We start from the raw sequence: 23,332 nt of genomic DNA, 5'->3' as shown, positions 1-23,332 counted from the left end.
AATACAAACCATTGTTGGAAATTTTTAAAGAATTACTTGTAAAGGCCAATGGGTTTGGTTTTACAGTTAATTTTGGTTATTGTTATGTTCTTGTGGTAGGGTTGCTTCCTTAGAGAGAAAGTATTATACAATGTGTTACTAGAGATATGTCATAGTGGTGTATGGCAGATATTTCATGTTTGGATGTTGCTTCATTGTGATTGGAAATTGGTCCATTTCTTAAATTTTTCGAGAGGAGTATAAATGTCAAACAAGTCAAGCTGCACACGATATGTCAGAGTGGTCACTAAAAATAATATTTTTATGAAATTTATTACATTAATTTTGATGACAATTGTCTTATAAGTTAGAACATAGACTAGTTTGAGACCATTTTGTAATCATTATGTAGCTAAAATTTAAGATATACAATGTATTTTGATTTTAAATTTTAAACATGCCCATCAAGCTTATGGGTTGCTAAATTAATCTAGTCTAGTGTAGTATAAGTTAATTTAAGAGGACTAAATTAATTTATTTGACATCTTTAATAAGGAGCAAATTAACACTAGTTATTAAGTATCCATGCATGTAAAATAATGATCAATGAAATTGAAAAGTAAAAGTAAGTTTTTTATATGTTCCAAGCTTTTGGTAAGTTCTAAATTTTTTTATAATAAGCATAGACAATCAAATAAAATTTTTGTTTACGTTTATAAAATTTTAAAAATGAATATACAATTAAATAAGCACTAAAGCTAAAAAAAACAATGATGTGTCGCCGTCAAACTCATGAGATGACAAGAAATATTAATTGAGTATAGCCCGTCCCCACCATGGGTGGTGAAAATTGAAAATAAAGATAAAAGTGTAATAAATTTATTACTTTTAAATAAGATATATTTATTATAATTTTTTAATATTTAAATAACATTATTAATTAATTATTTATTTTAAAATATAATGCATTATTCATCAATTAATAAAATTAGTAATTGATAAATTAAAATAAAATATATTTTATTAAAAAATAAAATGTACTCTTTACAATTTAATGATTCTCCAAACCAAGTGAGACTCAACTATTAATGCATTGAATGTGAAGGACAAGAGTGAATTAAAATTTTGATCATTCAACTTTACTTTTCGAAGTCAAATAATATTTAAGGTAATGTTATTTTACCCAATAATCTCACGAATAAACTTATCGAGAGAAATTAAAAAGACAAAAATATCTTTCATCCAAATACAAATTTATCCTTTTTCCTACAACCTCATCTTCTCCCTCTCCCTTCTCCCTTTCCCATGACCGTCGCCTTCAACAAACTCCACCACCCACCACTGTCTTACTGCCTTCCACGTGCCACCTTGCTGTCTTGTTTCACGTCAACTCGCGTTGACCACCGCTGCATGCTCTCTCTTAGCAAATGGAGATGATATAATAACGATCAATGCAAGATAAGATAGGGCAACAAGGCAAGGCAGAGCGAGTCAGTGAGATGATAGTGGGTGCTAGAACTTGCTAGGAAGCGATGACCATGGAAAAAGAAGAAAGGAGGGAGAAGTTGCAGGAAATGGAATAAATTTACATTTAGATGGAGGACATTTTTATCTTTTTAACCCCTCTTGGTAAGCCTCTCTCTAGGCTCTTAGGCAAGCCTCTAGTATTTAATATAACCAGACAGCACAAACTAAACATTCTATATACAGAGAGAAGGGGTCTCAGAAGAGATTTCAAAACCAGTAATTAATTTAATTACAAGAAGAACACGCACCGATGCTCTGCAATTGCTTATTCAGCTGGTAGTAATATGTTTTATTAAATAAAAAAGCAAGCAAAATCCAGAAAGCTTTTCAAAACTACTTGGAAAAAAGGAGTAACGAAATAGACCATAAAGTTACAAACTGGGGGTGCATAATTTACGTAAAACAGGGTAAAGGAAGAAACCATCACTTTACTAACATAGAGCAAGATCACAGGCTCAGTAGACAGTGTAAGAGATGCAAACCAAACATTATGATTCATGCAAAGCTTCCTGTTAGGGGAAATGTTAAATCTTGGCTGCAAAGGTGAGACCCTCCTTTGCCAATTGGTCCAAGCTCCCGGCCGGGGGTTGGACCTTTGCAACTTTGGCAATAGCCTTGTTTTCTTCAGGGGTCCCGCCCTCGAGAAAAGCACCCACTACCTTCCCATCTTGGATCCAGTATGAACCGAACTTGGCATTTTCTGATGCTGGGTTGTTATCTCCAAATAGCACTGCCTCACCCACATTGTCGCCGTAGAACTGCCATGACAGACTGAAGGCGCGGGAATAGAAGTACGGAAGATAGTCATACTCGTCAATTGGTTCCCCGTGTTCACTTGCAAAGATAGCCTGCAAATTAGATGCTAAAAAAGTCAATCATGATTCAAATTTAATCTAGTAGAATTATTGAACACGTTATGGGAATGATATATGTTGGAATCATGGAGTAGAATGAGGTAACGTAACTAACTCAAGGACAAACCAAGTAAACAATATCAGAACCGAAACATTTCAAGCTATTCATACTTTCACGCTGGAAGGTGGCTTCAAATATCCTATGCACGTAGAGGTGTGCAATCAGTTATAATCGAATCAAATCGATTGAAAATCACTAATCGAACCGAACTGAACCAAGATATATAACTGAACCGAACCGACTGAGTTATCTAAACTAACCGAATTTCGAGTTGTTGTAACCGAACCAAAAACTGAACCGAAATTCTTATCAAAAAAATCAAACTGAACCTAATAAAAGAGGGTTGGGTTGTCGGTTCGGTTTGATTTTTTGGTTAATAATACCAAAAAAAACGAATCGAATAACTGAAATTCTTGAGAAAAATAGAACCAAAGTTAATAATCGAATCGAACTAAATAACTGAAAATCTTGAGGGAAATAATTGAACCAAACCACTACCGATAAAAAATCGAACCAAACCAACCAAACTTGTCGGTTCAGTTATGTTAGTTCGATTTACCCGACCTCTTGCTCACCCCTACATGTATGAGTTCTACAGTCCATTTAAAAAAAAAAAAAAAAAAAGCATGTGTGCAAAGAGGAACCAGACCTAGAAAATCTAATTTACAGTGGTCTGGGCTCTAGTAGCAAGTGTAATGAGTTAGGAGTTTTGGCAACTTAAGCCGGCTCTAAAATGGCTCAATTCTTTGGATTGTGGAATTTATTCTCTACTTTACATAGGCGATCAAAGCAAACAAGATACGGATCATGATCATTCCATAATATGTAACTAAGAAAAACATCATACCCTCACAGCTTGCTCAGCAGATTTGCGGGCATGGTCAACATGTTCAACTCTTCTCATCTCATTGTACAGTTTCAACGGGAAAGTAGCAACATCCCCCACTGCATACACATCAGGAACACTTGTCTTGAAGAAACCATCAGTCTGCAATTAACACAGGCAACATCTTAATCTAACCATTGGAGGTAGAAACAAACTACATACAGCATCGTCCAAATAATGCAGCATTGTCATTTTAATTTTCTTAAAATATCAATAGCCATTTTGTACAATAAACTAACCACCCCAGCCCCTCGTGACAAAGGAACATCAAAATTATACAAAAAATTTCACAAAATCGCCAGTTTTCTCATTGGTAAGACAAAGTGGATAAGCAAAATAACACAGAGAAATTGGTGCTCAGAATCGCAGATCTTTTGAAATTTCCGCATAATATAAGCAACGAAAAGGTAGTAATAAAATTAAAATGCAACTAGACATTTCAATGCTCTTTGTTTGGCTGTCTTGTTAAAACAGGTCCCCAGATATGCCTGGCACATACTCCATACTTGTCTTGCATGGATAGAGAAAAACTTCAGTTATATCAGGGTTTGAGAGCGAGCACAATTTATGAGGCAGAACGAACAAACAAACAGGGAGGCACAAACCTTAATTCCGCCTTTCTCCTCTTCAAGCTGTCCTTTGAACAACACCGAAAGTGGTCTACCTCCAACGCCAACAACAACAATGTCGGCTTCTAGCACCCTACCATCCTTCAGTTTTACTTCTTTTACCTTAACCATGAGATAAAATATCTTAATACAGACTACTTTCTGTAAATCACAATGACGTAGTTGACAGACAAGACTTCCACAAATGTATACCGACCTCTCCATTGGCATCAGCAGTGAACCCAACAGCTACAGTTCCCTTAACAATTTTAATTCCTTTGTTTGCATAAAAACCTTCATAGAAAGCAGCTATACCAGCCGTGAAAAGCCGAGGCACTGCAAGCACAACAGAATGTCAGCAAAATCAGGCAGTTACCTTAAGTGGCCAAGTGTGATGGCAACTTCCAACTGCAATATGCATGACATTGACACAAAAAATGAGTATCTACTTACTGCACCAGGGTTCCGGGTACACCATGGTGACGTCAAAGTTGTTTAATCTCATTGCTGCACTCAGCTCAAGACCTATGTATCCTCCTCCAACAAGTACAGCCTTTCCATTTTTCTTGGATTTAATCGCTTCAACAAGCTTATCAGCATCATCAATTTCCCTCAAGTAGAAGATGTTTTTGGCGTCAGCACCTTTCACACCAAAGTCTGTCAACTTTATAACCTGCAGAAGAGAAAAACCAACTGGTTTTTATGGTGAATAGAAGAGATCTTTCAATTTGACAAATCCACAGAGAAAAATACTAACAGAGGAACCAGTTGCAATGATCAATATCTGATATTTGAAAGTTTCTCCAGCTGCACTGATGAGAGCTCTAGAGGCAAGATCTGCCTTCACTATTTGTGTGCTGAGGATCAATGCAATTCCTGAAACATAAGTTGAACAACAATATAATACGGAATTCTCACAAAAAGTCTGCCCCTTCCATAAAAGATGCGTAGCATCTCTCCCCCCCCCCCCCCCCCCCCCCCCCCAAAAAAAAAAAAAAAAACACTTGTATTTGGAAGGAGGGCTTGGAATGTTGCAACAATTTGCTATCAATTGCAAATTTGGAAATTAATGCAACAATAATCACCTTTCTCTGCATACCACTCAACAAGCTGCCTCTCCCCACCACTGCCAACACAGACGTGAAATCCTGGAAGTCTTGCAGGTGCTGGATAACAAATTGCACAGTGCATTTGTTATGAAGATGAAAATGCAAATAAAACATTTTAAAGGACACAAAAAGGAGAGGTAACTTCAGGTTCCAATCAACCACGAAGCATTCACTCATTAACATCTAATCAAAAGTAGCAGCAACGTCAAGTATTACAAAGTCATGAAGTTTTGATAGTGGCAAACAATTCAATCTAAAGTTGGTCTGAAGGACTCTAGAGTTGGATGAAAAAATATATCACAATTGGAAGAAAAAAAAATATCTAGAGCCAAAGATTCATTAGCTTGTACTTCACCCATAGAGATAGATACATTGACTTACACTCAGGAAACAGGTATGCCTTGCTAAGTGCAGGGCGTTCATAAGGAGCAACCTACAATGAAAATGTGAATGCATCAGCATAAGTGCATTACTCATTCAAACATTAAAGTATGCAAATACAGCACTTGATTGCTTTGAGTTAAACTGCCTTAAATGAAAGTATAACAAAACTAGTGGCAGGAGAGTAACAAACATGTTGCCAGCACCCATAGAAATTATATTTTCCTAGTTGACCATGAAAGTCTCTAAGCAACAAATTAAGTAAATTTTTCATTTTCTCAAGCTCAAATGGTACAAGTTTCTAAGAAATGAAAGGTACAAATGCAACTGAAACAAAAAGTAAAGTTTACATCAATGTAATAGAAAAGATTATATATGACGCTATTATTTCTATCTGCTAGCACTTTGATGTAATAGAAAAGATTATATATGCCGCCATTATTTCTATCTGCTATCACCAAAACAAAACTATTTCCATCTATTAACACCGAAACAACAAAAAGAAAAATAGTGAAATTCTTCCCAGCACATACTAACACTGAACAATGATTATATTTGCTAAGCTACTGAGATACTTAGAGAAGGATTCTTTCAAGGCACTTCTAAGCACGTTTCCTTCTTTCAAGGCAGAGTTGCAGAACAGTTTTGAATGTCCTCAATTTGATATAACCAATGCAATGTGGTGAAAATTAATATTGCCTCATCTCAGTACAGCATATGTGATATAAATGTATTAATCATAAGAACAGCATACCAATACATGAAAGTCTTAATCCTACCAAGTGAGACTGGCTACATGGTTTCTAGCTCACCAATCATGTTTACAACACAATATCTACGAATAGTATTTTATACTTGTACATTTTCTTGAGAGGATGACATTATTTCCTGAATGGTTGATATTCCAAAAAAAGAAAAAACTGTAAAAACCAACAGTTTCATTAAAATGAACAACAGTTACTATCTTCTTATATGTCAAACTCAAACATAATATAACGCTAGCCTAAAAATCAGGGCACGTGCCAAATGCCAATAACCTCCAGAGAGTTGGAGACCCACCAACACGTCACACTCGTCCAACCAAGTTCTACAATTCCTTTTATTTTTTCAGAACAGTTGAACATAGAACATTGATAATTCAGCCGAATTGGGTATCTGAATGATTGAAAAGAGCATTTTACCCACGCATTTGGACACCCAGTTCGGCCGATACATTCGGCTGAATTATTATTGTTCTTGAATATAATAAAATAATTTTCAAGCAAATAGATATTACAGCCTAATGCCAAATTCTTATTAAACTATATGGTGTACAAGACAATTTTTTAACAAGTTTGATTATACAAAATAGAAATGTGTTTTCAAGTATCCATCTAGAAAAATATCTGTTATAGCATGGTCACAACTATGCCTTCTATTTATCTCTTGAAATTATCCAGTCAATATGTCCCTGTCATGCCATACAGATTGCATTGGTTTTACACCTAGGAATCCAACAGACAGTAACCAAACAATACGACAAGCTCCTAAAGGAGAAATCATTAAAAGATCACATACCGCCTCTTGAGAGATAATAGCAAGCTCCCCTGGCTTAACTCCTTGCTTGGCAAATTCCCTAGCCGCATAACCCTGCAAATCCAACCATCTTATTTCATGAACTCAACCAGCCAACAAGTCTTTTCGTTGTGCAGATTTTAATATTATTGTGTCATCAAATATAAACACCATAAGCATTCATTTCATATAAATATAGAACTTGGATTTTCACTGAACGGAAGAAAAGTTGGAAGGAGGGAGGGGGAAAATTGCAGTGTTAACTACGGACTCATTGTTCATCGAATGTTAAACTTGACCAAGTGTTGTGCCATTTATGGTGTATTCTTCCCTAACAAATAACCAATCATATTGACACCCAAATTCACAGTCCGGTAGTTACTAATAGTCTGATAAAAAGTAATCATCTCACAAATCAGGTTCTCGTTTAATTGTCAACAAAATAGGGGAAAATTAATAGGAAACTTGAACTCAACCCATGACTTACGGTACGCTAGGTCCTACAAAGTGCAAACTGTAACTCATGAAATATTCCCTAACAGTCACAGCAGTCACTCCCCGCATGGAACTGAATAAATCAGATAGCGAATTCATGACATAATCATACGAGGTCCTATTCAGTCACTCAAATTAGTTGCACTAAACGAAATATTGAAGAAAGTCGCAACACTAGAGCTCAAAATGATTGTAGGGGGGGGGGGGCTCAACAGTTCAACAAACCCTAAGATCTCAGTTACATTAACTCCGATCAAGCTACGAATTCAGATTTCCACAATTAAGTTAGATCGATAACAAACTATACAGAACTGAATAAATCAGATAGCGAATCAACAACAAGACAATCGAGGAAGCGAATGATGGAAGGAAGATACTCACAGCGGCGACTCCACCACCGAGAATCACGTACTTGAAGCTCTTCTCCGCCATTTGATGGACTGATTGATTGAGCGATCGATCTATACGGAAACCTTCGAGATTGTAATAAAGCAACAGAAACGAGATCTCTGGAAGATGAGCCGATTATATATAGGAAGACTGGGCTAATGCGGATAGGCTGACCATCCAACCTATTATCCAATCCACGTGAAACACGTTGCGTATCACTAAGCCGTCCGATCCACTAACGTTATGATCTGCCTGGAAGTTTTTACACGTATCGTTGACCCGAGGCCAAACTTGTAAATGGAAAATACTATTTATATTTATCATATAATGTGTAGTGATTCTTTCCATACCCGATCTGGGTGATCGTCGTCCAGGCCTTTTACTGTTCACGGGTTCGATTCAAATGGTTTACATCTTACAAAAATCCTTTTTAAATTTTTTGTTCTAATTTCTACTTATTGCATTGAAATTAATATCTAAAATATACCCAATTTTAATTCACTTAAATTAAATCAATTTTGTGCCTTTTTTTTATCCAAAATTATAAATTTAATAATTATTAAATTGAGTTTTAAATTCATATGAAAGCCCAAATTCGTATGAAAGCCCAGGTGTGAACGGAATATTTATTTCAGAATCAGATATGTTTTGATCAAATGTTGGTGGGACCCACTGATTTGCCACGTCAAGGTCCACGTACAGGACATATATATATACCTCCTATATGTGAAACCCAGGACTAATGCTATTCATTTAAATTAAAAATTAAATAATACAAATATATATATAATAAATATTAACATTTACACCTTTTTTAGAGAGGAGACACGCACGAGCTGCAATTCGTGCTAGTTTTAGCCCTCTATCAAATCTTTCCTAAAATTTTGATTATTTGAGAAGGGAGTGAGGCTAAAATTACTAATGAATTTAAGGTAATTCTCCTCAGATTTATCCCTAGATCCGTCTCAAATATTTTTATTATTTAATAAAAAAAATATTATCTAAATTGTAGAACCACCTTTAATTTAAATAAATAGTATTATTCTAAAACTCGCAACAAAAATAACTTTCATTCATTCATCTATGCTGACTGTTCAAAACAAATTTAGATGTTTCTTGAACTTATCCAAATACATGTCTGATCTCAATTCCTAAATCCTAAAATTAGTATAAAAATATATGTAATCTCTAGCCGTGGCATTTGAATGGTGAAAGAATGATGTTATTTATTTTAGTAAAGATAAATAATAGTGATATGATAATACATATAAAAGTGTTTAATTGATATTATATATTTATTTAAAAATATAAAAAATAATTTTTATTACCTATCAATTATTTTTTAAATAAATATATAATATCAATTAAAAATTTATACATAAATTGTCACATCGTTGTTGTCCATTTTTATTGAAGATGAGTGGGAACGGAATTTTTATTGTAAATATAATTATAAGAGACACATTTAATGAAATTAATATTGACATCATGCTTGGCTTGGCTACCCTTATTAAATGGCCAATTTTCTTCCTTCCTTTTATGAATTTCTGGGTACATTCTTCAATGTTCGGGGGCATGAGTAAAATATCGAAAATTGTAATTTTATATATTTTATATTAATGTATTATATTAATCTAAATATATAATAATTAATATAAAATATTACATAAAATAGTAAAATTAAGTATATAGATTGTCTATTTTTGGTAAAATAATAAATTACCATCCATTGTTGTTATTTTAGTCCGTATATATATATTGACCGGGTGTTAGATCCAAAGCATTATTATGTCAAGGGATGCCACGTGTTTTTTGATTAAAAAAATAAGTTTGTATTATAAAAACCATTAAAGAAGAGAACAAAACTTTTGAGTGCTTGGCTAATTTAGTAGATGTTATGGTTAATTTAAAAAAATTAAAAGACTGATTGAATAAATTTTAAATTTCAAGGGATATCTAAATTAAATAACCAAAGTTTATGGAGGTCTGGTTAATTTAATTTAAATAATTTTAAAATCAAAATATGCTTATGGCAGATGATCAATCATCTCAAAAAGTAAAAAGAGATTATATTATATATAGAGGAACTCAAAACACAATATCTTGGACTCTCGAGAATTTGATTACATAAATTTATTTAATAAATTAATTAAATTAAATTATAATTATTTAATAAACAGTTCAAGTCGCTTAATATACCAAGCTATATTTATGTTAAGTATAGACTCTTTGTGTCGGCACTAGGACCTTGTATTCCAACATCCAGATACACTTGGTTCTTTCCTTTTATCGCCATGTTAATAATGACAGTAAGGTAAGCTGTCGGAGCGTGGCTGGGCCGGGCCCTCTTCCCACTCCAAAAGTGGACCCTTCTCGTTTGCTTTTTATCCTTCATCTGAGAGTGACCTAACCTTGAGGGTAATGCGAAGTAGCAGAAAGTATTTAGTATTAATTGCCCAATCCCCCCCCCCTGTGGCATGAGCATGATATGGTGGCAGGGCAGTTTGCAAAAACCACAGGGTAGTCCAATTTAAGAGAAGAATAATGATAAAATCACCCTTGCTACAGTCCGGGTGAGTGGAGTTTCACCACTCCTGGAGACTGGGCCGGCTGACCCAATCAGTGATTTTATCGGTATCTAACTATTTACATGAGCAAAACCCTAATGAAAATGGGCCACTAGAAAGCAGGCCCATCAACATGCCGATAAAGAAGTTGTTGACGGACCAGAAGCTGCAGTCTGAGCAGATACCAAAATGCTAATAAGGCCCATAAAAGGTATGTGTTAAAAAATAAAAAAAATTATAAATAAGAATCCACTTTAAATAAAAAATTATGTAAAAATAATAATAACTTTTGTATGTCTGTTTTTACATAAATTATAATAATATATATATTTCTGTTCCTTAAATTTAGTTTTAACCCAATCAAGCAGCTTCTTATAAGTGTTTATAATGAAAACAATTTTTTTGGAACACACCCCGATAAGAAATAAAAAAATATATATATATATATATATACATATATAGTAATTTAATGTAGACACTGTTACACCAGGCAGAGTACAGATAAGAATTGGCTATAAATTCTGCAAACATGTACAATGTAATTCATGGACTAAATCACATTGAATATGTTTGTTGTCTCCCCCAACAACCCAACAAATAATGCCTTGCTTTCTCATCAAATAAACGAGTTATGAGTCTTTGATCTTTCTAACAGCCCACCCCACCCCACCCCCTCCACTCATTCTTGGCTTTGAAGTTTGCAAACTGCCTCATTATTGAATCAAATGATTCTAGGAAAGTTCAGAGACACCATGATTGTGTTTATGCATCTAAACCACCTTTTCTGGTATGATATTACTGCATTCTTTCTCTTTAATTAAAGAAGGAACAAATTTATCAAAAGGTTGCTCTATCTATTAATAAAATCAAATAAAATGTTTTAAATACAATTTCCTTGAGATGACCAATCTACCCCTGCATGGGAAAAAAAAATCAGGAGTGATGGAGACGCAGGCAGCAGGGGAGTGCAGCCTTGGGGAGGAAAAGGCCAAAACTGATGAGAGATGGACAGAGAAACTTTTGTGGTGTCGCCGAGTGCTGCCAATACACACCCCAGTGTCCTGCTGTGCTGCTGCTACCGCAGCTGCCTGCCGCTGCAGACTTTTTATTAATGGAGGAAAATGGTGGTGTGACACTCTAAAGAATATCCCAAGAATGGTTACATTTTCTTTGGGGTGGGGGGTGGGGCATCGGCATGGGCATGGCCAGGTCAATTTGTTACCAAAATTTTACAAGCCAAAATAATAAATTGTATAAAGTAATTTAAAGAATCGAAAATCGAAATACAGATTTAAATAAATAAAGGGACCGAGAATACATGAGCATTAAAAAGATTTTATTTTTTGAGATAAAAACTAGGTATCAAAGTAGAAGAAATAAAACTCTATATATATATATATAATAAAATAAAATTTATATAAAAACAAGGTGCATGCCAACGACAATTCAAAAGAGAGATCCTCCTCCTGTTCGGCTGGGCTGTTCCAAGACAAGACATCTTTTTCTTTGCTCTATATCATTATCGACTCCATTGAGAAAATGCCTTCGTCCAAATTCACTTCATTTGGGACGAAATATTAGGAACTTGTCGACCCCAAAACACTGTACCCATTACCATTACCATTACCATTTTTGTAACTTACTTTTTCATAAAATTGCGCTAAATCCTAAATTATTTTTTAATCAATTGTTCATCATACTTTAATTTTTGTCACTATTACAATTTAATATAAAATCACTTAATTGTGAGTTTCGTTAATTTTAACATGAATATATTACTTCATGATGTGTTATTGTGTCTTTGTTTAGTATATGTTAAGAGTGGGTAATAGTTAATTGAAAGTGAGGTTTGGTGGATGTAATGAATCCTGAGAAGCAAATACCACGGCGTTGGGCATGGCATGTGGAAGTGTGGATTCTTCGTGGCACAGCAATTCTGCACCTTTTTGCTATATTTTAAAATTTTGTTTGGTGGGTAAAATAAGAGGTCTTCGTCTTTATCCAAGTTATCAGAATATAATATGTTTTAGGTAAAATAATTTAAATATATTTACTATTACTTTACTGTTAACCTAAAAATAATAATTAATATTATTCACGTATTATATACATTAGTAATGTATGGTTTAGAGAGAGAAAGAAACAGCGAAATCTGCATATTCCTCTCATCTCTCCCTCTCCCTCTCTCTCTCTCTCTCTCTCTGTGCTTGGCCACCGATGATGGTCCTGAGCTGAAACCTCACTTGTTCTAGGGCTTTTTTCGTACTCCACATTTGCCGCGAACTCTCATTTTGGATCACTGAATCCAAAGCTCTCTGTTTCCGGGTATCTTTTCTTCTTCTACTTCTTTTGATCTCACATTGGACTTCACTTTTTCGCCTTTTTTGTTACCTTCAAAGTGTTTCTGCTCTCTTTGCACTCATTTCTCCAATCCGTGCTTTCCCTTTCTTTAACTCTCCTTTTTTCACATTCTTGAAATGATTATACTTCTATTCTTTTCAGTTTTTGAACTGATTGAGAGAAAATGTAGGGGAATGGAGGGCACTGAATTTGTTGGATCTTATTTCGTTTTAGTTTTTCGGTGGAGGGGCTAGCATTTGAAAGTGATAATCTGGTGCTTGTTTGTATGAATTGTATGGACGTTTTTGTTTCCCAAGTCCCCGTTTTGAGGAAATTCTGGAGCTGCAAGTGCTTTGCTTTCTGTTGTTTTTCTTTCCTGCAATTTTTCATGAGCAGTCAGCATTTGGGGTAATGATTTATTTAATGTTGTTTGCTTGATCTGGACTTGATTAAGTTGGTTTTATTTTATTATTGTCGAATGGGGATGCTCTTTAGGAATCTACGGCCCATGTTTCTCGCCTTCAATCAAAAGTTTTCGTGACGATTAAATTCGAAGGAATCTGGGTTTCGTTGGATTGATTTTTCGTTGTTTCTTCGTTCATTTTATCTCATCGTTGTGTTAAGAGATGGTTCAATTGTCCATACTTCTGTTTGTCAGGAAAAATGGAACTGTTTCTATTTATTATTTTCTTTAACTTCTGTTTTTTACTTATCTCAATGCCAAAATCATATGAAAGAAATTGCTATTTGAATGACATTTTTTTTGTGCATGCAACTGGAAAATAGGGTAAGAGTTGGCTTTATTTTGCTTTCCCAGCTGGATCAGAATGATACAGAATCAATTCAAAATTTAGTTTCCTTTTTGTCAGTTCATGAGGCCCATAACCATAGATGCCCCTAGGGATGGGGGAGGTGAAGCTTTTCTTTTTGGTTGGGACCTTTTTAGTTTACTAAACCTGAAATTTTGGCTTTAGGCGATTACAGATAAAAATTGCAGCAACCTTTCTGAATAGCTGCAAAAGAACCTTCTTGGATTAAGAGTCTTGTGCTCTTGATGCCTCATGAGATTCAATGTAGTCAATTTTTGAGAAATATGCTTCCCTCGGTTTATGTGATGCTTTCTTTCTAGCTGGTGGTGTCCTGGGAGAAGGGGTAGGTCACTCACATTTCCTGCAATTTGATGAAATTTCAGGATCTTGATGGTGGATGAAAGTGATTGAAGATCTTCCAAGGAGTCAATGGATTGTATGAGATATGGCTTTCATTTGATCAAGGCAAACTTGGTATTGCACGTGCTGTTGTTCATGTGTACGGCCTGATACATCAAAAATGCTTCCTAAGAAATACAAAAACTTGATAGGATGTTTTTAACCTATATGAATGAATCTATCCTTTTAGATTCCACCTGGAATAGTTCCAATTCCCCAAGACATGGGTTCTTTTTCTGGTGCTTCCGAAATAATTGAAATAGAGGATGAGCCAGGTTCAGCTCGAAGTTCTAAACTTATTCATCAAGAAGTTTATCACAAGAAAAGTCAGAAGTCTCCTCTCCTGAAACCAGGATCTAATAATTCTCTAGAAGATGATATCAATAAGCTTTTTGAGGCAATTCATCTAAAACAATCACCCAAGAGTTTGCACCTTTCAGAACAAGCAGGGATGGAGTCCTATAGGAGAAAAACATTAAAGAAACCAATTCGGGTTGGTGTACCTCACTCTCCAGGATTCAGATTCTCAGAGCCAGTGTCATTGAAAGAGGCACTAAGGGGGCTATGTATTTCTCAGGCATCTGAAATGGCCACCATGAAACGATCATTGAAGTCAGGAAGTTCTCCTAGGATCTCCGAAGCTAGTAACATTGAGACTTTTTACAGGTCTCATGTAGTTGAGACTGGTGAATCTAGTGGCTCACTAAACAAAGTTAATGCAGTAGGGCTTGAAACACCTCAGGTGGTGGAAGAAGGCATGCCAACTTCCTCCGCAAATTTACCCAAGTATCTGTCCTCGTCTGGGATGAAGTCATCCAGCCACAGTGCTCATTCATTTTCATTGGCAACAACAGAAAAGGGAACAACATGTGCACCAGTGCAAAACCAAATTATGCCTGTAACCACAGAAGATTGGTGTCAAACATCAAAGAAAGAATCAGTGCAGGAGGAAAAGCATGCGGCATCTCCTTCTCTTTCTTGTCATAATAGTGGTGATAGCATATTACAGCCAAAGATAAAAACATCCCGAAGTACCCATTCTTCTCCTCAGTTTGCTTTGACAACTATAGAAAAAGGCACAAGGCATACAGTGATAAAAAATGAGATTCCTGTGTCAAAAGAAGTTCAGAGCCAAATCCTAGGGTTGGAGCTGTTGCAGGAGGAAAAACATGCAGGGCTTTCTTCCCTTTTGTCTCATCATACTGAGGGTACAATAGAGTCTCATAAAATTTCTGCCCCAATTGAAATAGGGAACAAAGTGTCAGCACCAAAGTCAAAGTTGGAAAGTAAGCCGCAGACTATACCTTCTCCATCTACTGCATTCAAGAGCAATAAGGGAATCAAATCAACTAGAAAGCCTCCAAATTCAGTCAAATCAGTCCTCAGGAACAAACCAGTTCTTAAGAAGAATTTAAAGAAGGATTCAACTTCTGTTGGTTCCAATAAAGAAACTGCAGGTAACTCAGATCTTAGCAGCAGTCTATTATTTTGCGAAAGATGCCAATGTGCTTTGACAAATGTGGGAAATGAGTCCAATAAAGATTCTCCAGCACTCAGCAGGACAGTCATTGCTCAGGTCAGCTCAGGTAATATGAACTCCGGTGGCAGTAAACAGGGCTTAGCATCAAATAAGTGTAGCAAAAGGGGGTCTATGGTTGAAAAAGCTAACAATAATTTGACAACTAGAGATAAAGGGGATTTCTCTCAAAGTTCCAATAGTAGTCTTGGTGAGCATAGTAGTAGCACTAGCATCAGTGAAGAGAGTAAAGAGAGTAACCTTAGTGGGTCAAGTTTTGGCAACAGGCCTCACATGTCAAAGGACTTGAAGTGGGAAGCCATTCAGCATGTTAAGAAACAGCAGGGATTCCTAGGTCTGGGGCATTTCAATCTGTTAAGGAAGCTTGGTTCTGGAGATATTGGTACAGTTTATCTTGCTGAGCTAATTGGAGCAAATTGCCTATTTGCCCTGAAGGTAATGGACAATGTGTTTTTGGCTAGAAGGAAAAAATTGCCAAGAGCCCAAACTGAAAGGGAGATATTGAGAATTCTAGACCATCCTTTTCTTCCCACTTTATATGCACAATTTACATCAGACAACCTATCATGCTTAGTTATGGAGTATTGTCCAGGTGGCGATCTACATGTTCTTCGACAAAAGCAACCTGACAGATACTTTCCAGAACAAGCAGCGAGGTAGAAACTTTATTGAAATGTGTCTCTTTGCATTGTTTATTGTTTTTCCCCCTGGCATGTGATCCACTGAAATATATCTAGAAATGAAGGATAACCAAAGATTAAAAAAAGAAGAAACTAATTAGGAATTACTTATGCATATATACCATTGATTGTTGTTGTGTGTCAACTTCTGAATTTATGGTGTACAACAACCAGAACAACATACACAAGCCTTAACACCACCAGATGGGGTTGACTACATGGGTTCTAGACTCCAACTATTTCTATCTATGGCCATGTCATCCTGAATTTTTTCATGTACAGAGCAATGAAGATTCTGACACACCAAAGTTTAAAACTAAAATGAAGTGCTTGCCTCCATGGGTTGATGTTTGAGTAACTGTTATTGGATACTTAACTAGACTATAGCTAAACATACGCCTTAGAACTATGTCTAACTGGCCTGGTCTATGTATAGTCATGGTTAAGAATTTTACTTTATGTATTTAATATTTTATTGACAGAGACCATTTTTAGATCTGAAACCCTAAAGATGTAATTGAACATAAGAATTAGATGAATCCAACTCTCTGATGCATATCCTCACCCTGACTTACCGGATGAATATATACCTGAGCCCAGTGTAACATTGATTGCAACTGTATCCTCAAGAAATGAGTTGAAATTGCAACTAGGAGGATTTAAAAGTATGCTTTAAATTACTTTCAGAGAGGTGATGCTAAAAGAGATGGCTGTAGTAAAAGGTTGTGGAGTGACAGTGCACAATGCATGCACAATAGCCCACCCTCTGAGCTCATGCTACCCTTCTGCAGAATAAAAAGGGAGGATGTCCATTGTGGAATGTTAGCCATTTGCACGTGCTTCATATATTGTTATACATACTCTTGCTCTACTGCTGGTTGCAAGGAAACGGTACTTCCAGTTACAGATGTACTGGTGTGATTGATTGTTTGTGTAATATGGGCTTTTATGCCATTGGACTATGTGTAACTAATATTACATAATGAGGCATGTATACTGGAGCTATGGAGTTTAGTATGTAAAATGGAACAAGAGTTAAAAAGGACCACATTTTAACCATTGGAATAATGTGAAGAGTCAATCTTCATACCAGTCCTAAGTTAAAGTTGTAAAAAATGAAAAATTAAGTGGAAACTGAAAAAAAAAAAAAAAGAAGAAAAAGAGTGAAAGAACTTTGATTGCAGAAGCTCCACCTTTTAATTATCATTTTCTCTTTTAAAGTTTACCTAAATACAACATTTCAAGCCTTTAGTCCCATTATGTTGGGTTAGTTGTACAAATTTTATCTTGTCAATCATTTTTATCTATGGCCTTGTTAAAAAAAAAAAATTGAAGGAGGGGGAGCTGTTGACAAATCTTCTGAAGTTTGTTTTTGGTCATGGGACTTGGTATTACTTACTGACTCAAAGGAAAGAGCTGTTAGTAGTTTTCGCTTTGTTCAGAGTCAGTAGCTGTGATTCTAAGACCAAACAGTGGCCTCTAGATCAGAGTTTTGATGATATGCTGGTTTTGCACTAGAACTTTATGTCATTTGTTGTCATGCCTTTAATGGGTTATTGTGGTCTTCTATAGTTCAAGTGCAACAATTTCTGAATTACTTCCAATTTGTTGCTGTATATGTGGTTCATTTATGCTGCTGAAATCAACATATATTCACACCAACGTTTTTATGGTTATTTTATCTAGATTCTGTAAACAAAATGGATGCTGGTGCCTAGACCAAATATAAAACTAATTGCCCGTTAAGATTTCTTTTGTTGGAGTTCCTTTTTGCATATTGGTTAATATTTGATTGTTTACCAAAAGACGAAATCATTTAATCTTCCAACCCGTTTGTCAACTTGTATTTACAGGTTCTATGTTGCTGAAGTCCTCCTTGCTTTGGAATACTTGCATATGCTTGGAGTTATTTACCGAGATTTAAAACCAGAAAATATTCTGGTCCGTGAAGATGGTCACATCATGCTTACAGATTTTGACCTGTCACTTAGATGCAATGTAAGCCCCACTCTTGTGAAATCATCTATGGAACCCCCAAGGATGTCAGGTCCATGCACGGGGTCCAGCTGCATTGACCCATTCTGCGTTGAGCCATACTGTAAAGTCACCTGCTTCAGCCCTAGGCTTTTGCCTGCTACTGCAAAAGCAAGGAAACTAAAAACGGACCTTGCGTCCCAGCTCAGATTGTTGCCACAGCTTGTCGCTGAGCCAACAGATGCCCGGTCTAACTCTTTTGTTGGAACTCATGAGTACTTGGCTCCCGAGATCATCAGAGGAGAGGGTCATGGGAGTGCTGTTGATTGGTGGACATTTGGCATCTTTCTTTACGAGCTTTTATATGGTAGGACGCCATTTAAAGGTGCTGGGAATGAAGAGACATTGACTAACGTGGTATTGCAGAACCTCAAATTTCCAGAAAGCCCACTTGTGAGTTTCCAGGTAAGGGATCTCATCCGAGGCCTGTTAGTGAAGGAGCCCGAGAACAGGTTAGGATCAGAGAAAGGGGCTGCTGAGATTAAGCAGCACCCCTTCTTTGACGGCCTAAACTGGGCACTGATTCGCTGTACCATTCCACCTCAACTGCCGGAGGTCTGTGACGTTGGAATCCTAAATACGGCCTCTCAGGACAAGGGGACAAAGTATCTGGAGTATGGGGCTGCAGGAGAGCACCTGGAATTCGAGTTGTTCTAGAGAAATACTTCTGATTTAGGTATTTACCTCCCTCACCCCCTCTTGTAACTAATGTTTAGCCTTAAATGTGTATTCTGTATGAGAATATTGTGGAAAATTAGTTATCATCTGCAATACCAGTAATCCCCCTTGATAACAAAAAAAAAAAAATAGAAAATGTCTTGCAAAGATTTTGCTCCAACCATGAGAGCAGGCTGTTTCAACTCGCCTTGACATTCTCTAATTTCTGTTGGTTTAACCATTTGAGATCCATATTATGAGAACTCTCTTAGCAATATCCTTTAGCTGGAATTTGGGTCTCCTCTCTTCAATTAAGTGGGTGGCAATGGCATCTCCTTGGTTTAGTGGCCACAGTTCTCGAATTGTACAGATTTTGCCACCTGAAGATGCTCGCAGTCTTGCAGCATAGTTGAAAGGGAAAAGATTAGGGTGCGTTCTCTTTGCTTTTCAATTTTTAGTTTTGAGTTTTGAATTCATTTTCAGTTTTCTGTTTTGGTAATCTATTTTTAGAAAATTAAAAACGCATTCTCTTTGTTATTTTGAAAAACTATTTCTCAAAACAGAAAATTAGAAAACGCGTTCTCTTTGAAATTTTAAAAATAATTTTTTAATGATATTTTATTCAATAAATTTGATTATTTAGTAAATTAAAAATATTTAATGTTTATAAGTTATTAAAAAAAATCTACATTTTAAAGTCAATGAATTTTGTAATATTTTTTTTATTATAATAATAAAATATGAATAAATAAATAAATAAATGTGTTTTGAATTTTGAGTTTGTTTTGAATGAAAACACTCAAAACAACTTTTTGTTGTTTTGAGTTTTCTTTATAAATATGTTTTTTGTTTTCAAAAATGCATTTTTAAAAACAGTAAAGAGAACGCGTTTTCATTATTTTAGAAAATTAAAAACTAAAAATGACTTGAAAACAGCAAAGAGAACGCAACCTTAGCCTCCTATCTTGTCGGGTTAAAATTTGTTTGGACGAGCTCCCACAGTTTTTGTTGTTGTTTTTAAGTAATGCGGGTAGGCAGATACGATTTTTGAATTATTTTGCATATATCATCTAATATTCAAGAGCTCAAGTAGTATATATTGAGAATAAATAAGAAAAAAAATAACACTAATTGAATATCTTCTGGACTAAATATAGACAAAAAATTCTTGGATCAAATGTGCGAGGTGGGAAAATTCAAGAAGTGTGTGTTTGATAGAAAACTGTACTTTGAAAAGAACAAAAAAAACCCACAAAGGTATGCTGCGCCTGCAGCGCCGCACGGGCATAACCGTTATACTTGCCTCAAACTAGAACCACAAATTCTCCATGTTATTGGAATGCACGCATTAAGAACAAATAAAAAAATAAAAATTTGTTCGTTTAGATGTAAAACACACAGAAAATTGTTTTCTGTTTTTCATTTTTTGACGTTTGTTTGTATTGTAAAATATTTTTCAAAAATTAATTATCTGTATGTGTGTGTATATATATATATGTATTTATATATATATATATATGCACATGTTTATATATATATACATACATATGTATACATAGACACTTATATATACATGTTCATGCAAACATACTTTTACAATAAAAATATTTTACAAAACAAACAAATACCAACATAAAAATAAAAGATAAAAGTACTTTTACAATAAAAATATACATCCAAACAAATGTGGCCTCCATTGTTTGGATGTTAAATGTTTTACTAAAATATATATTTCTATTTTTTGGTGTTGGATTGAAAAAAGAGTAGGACAATATAAAAATATTTTACTTTAAAAAATATAAAATAACTTATCTATTCAAAAGTCATAAATCATTTTATTATTTATATCCAAGCTAATAAATTATTTTTCCTTTCATCAAACATCTTTCCATATATATGTTTATATGACGACCAAATACATAAATTCATCCTTCAACTTTCATTTTTTTTTATTGTGGCATTCTCACTTTTACTTAGTTTTGATTGTACTCTTGAATTAGTCAATATGACATAAATTCATCTCTCAACTTTTATCTTTTTGCATTATGACATCCTTAACTTTGTTCGGTCCCAATTGCATTCTTAAATTAGACAATTTCACGCCATATGAATACTTGATTAGTTTTGAAGTTGTGATTAATATTCATGTACTTTTGATAACTTAAAGTCCATTGACTCAAGGTTTGAATCAATTATACAATCTATTATCGATGTTAATGAGAACATAATTCAAGCTTTCAATACCATTTTCATTATAGTTTCAAAGCTTCACAATCTAACCTAGCCAAATAATATTGTTTCTGCTTTTGCACCGTCTTCCAACGAAAATGATCATGACAATAAATGTGTAATGATTGGATTGGGAATTGAGTTGAGGATTTGTCCAATTCTTATGTTTTTGTGGGTGTATTTTGGTGTTACAAATAGGTTTCATTCAAAAAGAATGAAAATAAAATAAATGAATTAGATTTATCTTTTCTTTCGATTTTTGTTTTATTAATACAAATAAAATTTATATCATCACGTTGAATACCCATCACTCTCTACCAAGCGAGTGCGCATTACGTGTTATGAGCCATGTTAGCCAAGTGTCCATGTGCCCTTGAAATTGGTTAGTTTAGGTTTGTAATTGGGATCAAACAAAATTGAGAATGCCACAATAAAAAGAGATAAAACTGTAGGGGTTAATTTACACCATAGTAGCTATGTCAGCTGGTTTGATTCAGAAGGCCAATTAAAACCACCAAAAGTTAAAAAATGCTATAGTAAAAAAAAAAAAAAAAAAGGTTTGAGGGGTAAATCTATACATTTAGCCTCACACAAATACATATATATATATATTCACGATTCATATATACATATATATGTGCCTATATATATAACTATTTTTAAAAAAATATTTTACAAAACAATCGAAATAAAAATTAAAGATAAAATTAATTTTATAATAAATATAAAATATTTTACATCCAAACAAATGTAGCTTCCATTTGTTCGGATGTTAAATGTTTACTAAAGAATATTCTTCTCTTTTTTGGTGTTGGATGGACAAAAAAAATTGGACAATATAAAAATTTTTTAATTTTAAAAATATAAAATAATTTATCTATTCAAAGTTAGTAAATAACCTTCTTATTTATACCCAAGCTAATAATTTTTTTTTTCTTACATCAAACATCTTTACATGTGTATGTTTATATCTTTAAATAAAGACAAAATACATTCATGCCCCTAAACTTCTCTCGTTTAACCACTTATGTCCTTTAAGTTGGAGGCACTTATTGGCCCTGTTTGTTGCAGCTTAAAAACTGTAACTTCTAGTTTCTAGCTTCAAAAAAGTTGGGATGTAGTGTTTGTTTTAGCTTATAGAATTCTAACTTATAGCTTCTACTAACTTTTAGAAGGGGTAGAAGCTGACTTTTTCAAAACTGGGGTACCCTAACTTTTACAATTTCTGCTTAAATAATTACATTTTTATGACAATTTTACCCTTATTTTTAGCAAAGAATTACCCTCTTATCTACGCAATCATGGGTTTTTCTTCTCCACCGCCATCTCCATTTTCAAATCTCTTCCTCTCTCTCGTCATATTCCTCTCTCTCTATACTTTAATTAATTTTTTTATAACACTTAAAACTTATACATATACACTAATTAATTTTTAAATTATCATTCTATAACTACTAAGGGTATTATGGACAATTATACAAAAATAAGTTATTTTACAGCTTATGGTATCAAACACCACAACTGCTTAACTACAACTTCTAAGAAGCTGCAGCAAATAGGTTCACAACTTATTCTAAATTTTAGAATCTATAATCTAAGAAACTATAAATTATAATTTCTTTAATTAAGCTGCAACAAACGGGGCCATTATGCCCTTCAAGTTTTAAATTAAGGCCTATTACACTCTTCAAATCTTAAAATTTTGCAAGTAACATACATGCACTTGCACGATGATAGGGGCAAATACTGACAATGGAGACGGTGAAAGATAGAGGCGCATGCAAATGATGAAGACAACGGAGAAGCTGTGTGCGACAAAGAAAATAATCAAATTTTAAATAAGGGTTAAACTTGATTGATTTTCAATAAAACCCGATCAGGTTTCATCAGCTAAGGCCAGATCAATCAATAGGCAGTCAGCAACGAGAGATGTGAAAGGTGAGAAGTCATTGATGCTAGGAATAAGGAATAAGAAAAAAATAAGTGTTGTTGGTGCTACCCACTTATCGACGATAAGAAATGAGAAAGATGAGAGGTCGTCGATGCTGAAAATGAGGAATGAGAAGAAGATGAGTCTTGTAGGTGTTGCTTGGTCGACGACAACGAACAAATAAGAAGGCAAGAGGTTGACGGCACTGGCATGAGGAAGGAGTAAAAATGAGTGCCGCCGTCATGCATATCAACTGCACACCTCAATTACTTACGCTTCAAGTTTAGGGGCATGGATGTGTGTTTA

General features: G+C 34.7%; 2 protein-coding genes across 2 annotated transcripts; one reads left to right on the top strand and one right to left on the bottom strand.

Moving 5' to 3' along the window:
* Positions 1-1,757: 1,757 nt before the first annotated feature.
* LOC127787971 (monodehydroascorbate reductase) lies at positions 1,758-8,001 on the bottom strand. The gene is made up of 10 exons (XM_052316081.1): positions 7,836-8,001; positions 6,963-7,034; positions 5,406-5,457; positions 5,001-5,081; positions 4,673-4,791; positions 4,369-4,588; positions 4,133-4,251; positions 3,913-4,038; positions 3,269-3,409; positions 1,758-2,354 (listed from the first exon to the last, which is right to left on the bottom strand). Exons 1-10 carry the CDS (start codon positions 7,884-7,886, stop codon positions 2,031-2,033), a joined length of 1,305 nt encoding a protein of 434 aa, XP_052172041.1. The 5' UTR covers positions 7,887-8,001; the 3' UTR covers positions 1,758-2,030.
* Positions 8,002-12,562: 4,561 nt separating this feature from the next.
* On the top strand, positions 12,563-19,242 carry LOC127787970 (serine/threonine-protein kinase D6PKL2-like). The gene is made up of 3 exons (XM_052316080.1): positions 12,563-12,736; positions 13,944-16,152; positions 18,030-19,242. Exons 2-3 carry the CDS (start codon positions 14,183-14,185, stop codon positions 18,865-18,867), a joined length of 2,808 nt encoding a protein of 935 aa, XP_052172040.1. The 5' UTR covers positions 12,563-12,736; positions 13,944-14,182; the 3' UTR covers positions 18,868-19,242.
* The last annotated feature ends 4,090 nt before the right edge of the window (positions 19,243-23,332 follow it).

Source organism: Diospyros lotus, chromosome 13, assembly GCF_014633365.1.
Source record: "Diospyros lotus cultivar Yz01 chromosome 13, ASM1463336v1, whole genome shotgun sequence".
Lineage (NCBI taxonomy): Eukaryota > Viridiplantae > Streptophyta > Magnoliopsida > Ericales > Ebenaceae > Diospyros > Diospyros lotus.
This window is presented reverse-complemented; position numbering and strand designations above follow the sequence as displayed.